The sequence below is a fragment of the Ursus americanus genome, chromosome X (assembly GCF_024610735.1).
Source record: "Ursus americanus isolate L20-20 chromosome X, mUrsAme1.1.p, whole genome shotgun sequence".
NCBI classification, from domain to species: Eukaryota; Metazoa; Chordata; class Mammalia; order Carnivora; family Ursidae; genus Ursus; species Ursus americanus.
The window spans coordinates 18,970,707-18,976,996 of NC_142164.1; the positions used below are offsets into that span (position 1 = coordinate 18,970,707).

General features: G+C 40.3%; 1 protein-coding gene across 1 annotated transcript; it reads left to right on the top strand.

Moving 5' to 3' along the window:
- The first annotated feature begins 511 nt into the window (after positions 1-511).
- On the top strand, positions 512-2,359 carry LOC123780193 (olfactory receptor 5J3-like). Its single transcript, XM_045778982.2, has 2 exons — positions 512-1,178; positions 1,732-2,359. Exons 1-2 carry the CDS (start codon positions 883-885, stop codon positions 2,357-2,359), a joined length of 924 nt encoding a protein of 307 aa, XP_045634938.1. The 5' UTR covers positions 512-882.
- Positions 2,360-6,290: the final 3,931 nt, after the last annotated feature.

Genomic DNA, 6,290 nt, shown 5'->3' on the forward strand with positions numbered 1-6,290 from the left:
ACCCATTTTGTGACCTGGCCCTTTGTTTAGATGGATCTGACTAACAAGTCTTCGTAGAATTCATAGTTAGTTTTGCACAGCTGCATTACGTTTGCCCTACGCATTGTTAAAGGAATTGATAAGGTGATGATCCGCTAGGACCTGCATGAATCCTTTGGTTGCTCTTTCACAGGATCCAAATGATACCTTCAGACTTGAGTTAGGTTTCTGGTGGCCATTAAGGGGCATTCTGATTCTGCAACAATCAATGGTGAAGAACTGATCAAGGTCCTCGAAAACCCTCTACTAATCAAGCAGAATAGTAAGTATTGATGACTTACACTGTTTCAGAAATAATGTCACAATTACTGAAGGGAGAGAGTTGTCTGTCAAGATGAAATCAGTTGGAATATTTACCCTATTGTTAACCTCAATCAATTCCTTGGGCTTGATTTGGAAAAGTGAGGGAGAGTGAGGTAGAATTTCTTTATTCTGAGTTTGTAGTCCTGTATCAGTCAGAACATCTCTCGTTGACACCTGTTTTCTTTCTCCCTCCCTCATTCATTTCTTCAACAAATATTAAGTGCCTTTTGCATCCTAGACCTTTACTGTCTTGCTTATCTGTGTTCCTTTCACTTTCTGAATTTCCTTCACTTACTTTTCTCCTTCCCTTTCTTCCTCCCATCTTCACTGTCTCAATGTTAGGTTTGGGAAATGGCAATATTATTTGGGAAGGCATTTAAAGTGAGAATATAGATGAGGCAAAGGGTTGGAGAGTGTTGTGGATTAATGTGTTTTGAGTGGGACTTTTTTACCCATATCATCCAGTTTCCCATTATTTCCTCACTTAAAGCATGCCTAAAGAACTTTTAACTAGATAAGAATAATATCCAGCTTGTGTCAATGGAGAATTCATCTATGGTGACTGACTTCATCCTTCTTGGCATGACAGACAACCCTCAGCTTGGAGTTCTGCTATTTGGAGGCTTCGTTATCATTTATATTGTCACTGTGTTGGGGAATCTAGGCCTGGTAATCCTGATCAGAGTCAGCCCCTGCCTCCATACTCCCATGTACTTTTTTCTCTCTAACCTGTCCCTTCTTGATATCTGTTTCTCTTCTATCGCAATCCCAAAGACTTTAACAAATTTGTTATCTAAGTTGCAGGCTGTTTCTTTCATTGGATGTGTGACTCAAATGGGCTTGTTCATAATCTTTTTTTTTTTTTTTTAATTAATAATGATTTTTTATTATATTATGTTAGTCACCATACAGTACATCCCCGGTTTTCGATGTAAGGCTCGATGATTCATTAGTTGTGTATAACACCCAGTGCACCATGCAATATGTGCCCTCCTTACTACCCATCACCGGTCTATCCCATTCCCCCACCCCCCTCCCCTCTGTAGCCCTCAGTTTGTTTCTCATAGTCCATAGTCTTTCATGTTTCATTCCCCCTTCTGATTACCCCCCCTTCCTTTATCCCTTTCTTCCCCTACTGATCATTCTAGTTCTTATGTTCCATAGATGAGAGAAATCATATGATAGTTGTCTTTCTCTGCTTGACTTATTTCACTAAGCATTATCTCCTCCAGTGCCGTCCATGTTGTAGCAAATGTTGAGAACTCATTCTTTCTGATTGCTGAGTAATATTCCATTGTATATATGGACCACAACTTCTTAATCCAGTCATCTGTTGCAGGGCATCTCGGCTCCTTCCACGATTTAGCTATTGTGGACATTGCTGCTATGGGGCTTGTTCATAATCTTTGCCTCTGCTGAATGCAACCTTTTGGCTTCCATGGCCTATGACCGCTATACTGCCATCTGTCACCCACTGCTCCACCATGTCACCATGTCTAGAGTCCGTTGTCTCCTCTTGGTAGCAGGATGCTACTTTGGGGGGTTAGTTAACATGGTTTCTGTGACAACTTCCATCACACATCTATCATTCTGTCAACCACGTGTCCTTCCCCACTTTTTCTGTGACATCCCTCCACTGTTGGCACTGGCTTTTTCAGACCCCTGGGTCACCCAGATACTGGTTGTTGGGTGTGGGGGATTCACCCTGGTCACCTCCATTGTGGTGATCCTTGTCTCCTACATGTCTGTCCTCATGACAGTCCTGGGAATTCCTTCAGTTTCCAGCAAACAAAAAGCTTTCTTTACGTGTGCTTCCCACATGACTGCTGTTGCCCTATACTATGGAACAACTATGTATACTTACTTGCAGCCCTCCCGACATGGATCCCAGGCAGGAAATCAGATGGTTTCAGTGTTTTATACAATGGTGATCCCCATGTTAAATCCTCTAATCTACAGTTTGAGAAACCAAGAAGTGAAAGTTGCTTTATGGGAAATATTGAAGCAGAGTCCCTAATCTTCCATTCTGTGTCTCAAGAATGCAATATGTTCTATGAAGACTTGCCTACAGTTCTATTCACAGTGTTTTCCTTGCCTGCAAATGAAGCCTTGTTAAGAAGGAAGGGAAGAATGAAGGGGGGGAATCACTATTATATGATGACTAGCATAACAGAATAAAAAAAAAGAACAATTGAATTGCTCTGGCTAAATGTTTAGAAGTAGTTGTTTAGATAAACAGCAACACAATAGGAAATTATATGGACAAAATAATGTGTATTTTCTGAATCAACTGTCTGATAAGAAATGTTTTAAAAGAGGGAAATATGTATGTGGGTATGAATATGTCAATCTGAGTTGTGAACTGGTGTAACACTAGTCTTAAGTTTAAATAATTCCATGATAACAAGGTTAGAAAATAGTGTAATTTGACAATAAATTATAGAAGAAAGCATGAATGTCAACTGAGATGCAAATACTTTTGCTTTACTATTCATGTGCTTATATGGAGGATTTACTTGGTATCCCTTAGGCTGAATTAAGTTCAGTCCATATCTTTCATAAGGATTCAGAAGACTCCTGGATGTGTGTTTTCCAAATGCTACATCATCACTACCACAGTAAGGCTATAAAATGTAAGCCTATATATGAATTCACATGTGCAATTATTGAGATTTATAAGGGTAAGTCTTAAAAGATAGTAATGCTCAGCCAAACAACAGATTGAGTTTGCTAATTAGAGTAGGATTTGAAAGATTCTTTGTAAAGGACAATGGACCATTGATTAGTAGGAATTCTAGGCCTGAATTATACCAATGATTTCTTTTGTATGTAAATACTAAATGGACTATTTGTATGCATTATAAACGAACTAAACCCGTAGGTTTTCCTGAGTATACTTCCAACAGGCAACACAAGTGTGAGTAAAACCCCAATTAATTTATTAGTCCATGGCTAGCCCTCAGAATTTGAAAAGATGCATGAAATTTGTGGATATTATTATCTTGTCTAAATATATTGAACAACAGGCTATCTATAAAAGCATATCATCCTGTATCTGAAGACTATAAAAACTTAATATCTTATTTTTATAGTTGAGGAAACCAAGGCTTAGAGAAGAGAAACTGACCAAGATCAAACAACTAGTTGGGGGGGAAATAATCAAATTGGCTCCAGCTGCAAGGAAAAACAGGAAGTTGTATTTATTTATATCTAGGTCAGACACAATATTTGGGCCCTAAGATAGCTTTGTTTCTGCCTCTATTCCCCCAAACTTTCTAGCCTCAGTAGCCATCTTCCAAAGACTCCTAAGCCCCAGTTGTGAGGCAGTGTGGTTTACTACCAGGTAAAACTAATTCCCTTAGAGCTCCAGATCCTTATAGCCAACGGCCAGATGGAATTTCCACTTGAAAGTTTCTCAGGTGCTTCAAATTTGATGTTCAAAAACTGAACTCTTCTCAACCTGCTCTTCCTTTCCCCCGTTCCCTATGTAAGTGAATAGCACAACCCAATTTCTCAAGCCCAAAACCTAGTCTTTGACACTTTCTTCCCCTTCAACTCCCTACATTCAATCAATTACCAAATCCTGCCAATTCTACCTCCCAAATGCCTTTTGAAGTAGTTCCTTCTTCACTGCCACTGTCCTAGATCATGATATACTCCTTTCTTGCCTAGATTAGCAAAATAATCTTTTATCCTTTCTCTCTGAATCCATCCTGGATCCTATTAAATCTACTTTTCACATAACAACTACAGTAGTTTAAATGTAAATCCAACCAGATCAGCCTTCTACTCTCCACACTGCTTAAAACTTTTCCTTGTCTCTCTTTGTCTATAAGATAAATTCCAAACTGTTATATTTGGTATGCAAAGCTCTCCATATCTTGTCTGTCCAAGTCCTATCCATTTTTTAAAGTCCAAACTTAAATCCCATCTTCTTTTCTGGATATCTTTTCCTGATGTTTCAGATGGAAGTGAGAACTCATACCCTGTTTTCCCATTGTACTTTGCACCTCTATTGTAACATTATGACACTTGGCCTTATGATAAAAATCCTCTGCATTTTTCAGAATTTCTGTTTTGCTCACACACACTGAAAACTTTCAGAAGGATGGAGCCATATTTGGTTAATTTTCATCTCCCACCCTAGGTCTAGCATAGATTTCTGGTACCTAGTAAAGCCTCGAAAAACATTAGTAGAGCTGAAATTCATTCACGACTAACATTTTTACTTATTCAATTCATTTTTCCCCCACCAACTATTGTTATATCCTATTGTGTAATGGAGGAAAGGTAGAAAATCTTACCTTCTGGGGCATGGGTTTATAAAGCTGAATCTCCTGGTTTTGGGGAGGTTTCTTGTTGATATTCAATCCACAATAGAGAACCTGAATCTCTTCTTTATTGTCCTTATTTTTCATCTCTATACACCCAGGTGCTTGCCCTCTAACCCCATGTCCTTCCTGGATTTCTGTCCTTCTCTGGTAATGGGACCAACCAAGCACATGGCAGATGCTTCATGGAAGAAAGACCATTCTCTTTGCAGGATTCGGGGTTATTAAAGAGTCTCGAATCAGAAATCAGAGGTAGAAAGGCTCATAGAAATCATTGAGACTGATGGGTTTTAATTTTTCAAGCATTGAAATTATTTCTTTAAGTGAATTCCAATGCAGAACAAAAATATATAAAACATCAAAGTGGGACAAGCTTAGCTGAAATCAGTGTGAGCTGCCTATAACTCCATTGCCAAGCATTCATCTGTCCCTCTGTGAAGCACCTCTCTAGAACCTTAGCAACAGTCTGGAAACACTAGGCTAATCAAAACTGTTCTTTTCACATATGAGGAAACAGTGTCCCCAAGGGAGAGCAACATTCTGGAAATCACTGTTAGTGACAGAGGCAGATTAGAATTCAGGTTTCCTGATTCATACCCCAGAATATCATCTCTTACCACATTTTCTTGGGACCCTCTTATGATATGAGATACTTAATACAGCTGAGAGGGTGGGTGAAATGGGCCTCATTAGACTAGACCGAACAGCACACATTGACCTAACATCTATCTCCTTGGCAAGTAGAAATGTCTCCTATCCTCTGAACAGCTCCAGCAAGACTTGAGAGGGCTACAACCTCATCATCTTTCATGATTTCTATGTGAGAGTTGGTAGATCTCAGGGAATACCAAAATACTTTAATAATAGACAGTCCTTACAATCAGGACTGGCCAAATAATTTGTAGGTCCAGGGCAAAATGTAAATGTGAGGTCCTATATTCAAAAAGCAGAGAAGAGTGCTCAAATATAAATTTTTTTCCTTTCTATTGCAGTCTCTCTCTCAATCTGTTATGGTGCTTTAAATTTGCTATTTAATATCACACCCTCTCAAGCACAGGGATACCTGTGGGGCAAGTGCAGCCTTATAGAGGTGTCCATTGACTCCACTCTGTGACTCAATTCACATGTGTATCATCCCCTGGCTAGTTTCCTCCTCCCACAAATTGCTGGACAGATGCATTGTACCCTGGTCAAGAGTGAGTAAGTCAAGCTAGGCATATCCCCTTCCCATGGGCCAGCTGCTCCAATCCATGGTGGACAGGTGGCCACAACGGGTATGGCAACCTCTGCACCAGGATGCACTAGGTACCTGGATCAGGGTGGGCGATGAGTCCTACTGAGTCATATGCCAAATGCACCATGGGGTCAGGATGGCTATTACTGCAACCAACCCTGAGATGTTGTAGGGCACACTTGCCTAACCCCAATCCTCCCAAGGCTCTTGCTCAGGACCCGATAGTGAAACCTCGCAGCAGTCACTGGGTGGGACAGAGAGAAAGAGGCTGGGTGGGGTCCTAGGTACTAAGGTGCAAGGGAGTGAGTAGCCAGGAATCTGTCCCAAGGAGGTGGAGAGGTGGTGAAAGATGCAACTCTGTGCTAGCAGAGACTTCAAGCTCC

What these genes read in the sequence shown, in the direction of transcription:
- LOC123780193 (XM_045778982.2), top strand. Translation starts at nt 883, where the DNA reads ATGGAGAATTCATCTATGGTGACTGACTTCATCCTTCTTGGCATGACA. An exon ending in ATTGGATGTGTGACTCAAAT is followed by an intron (nt 1,179 to 1,731) that starts GGGCTTGTTCAT and finishes ATTGCTGCTATG; the next exon opens with GGGCTTGTTCATAATCTTTG.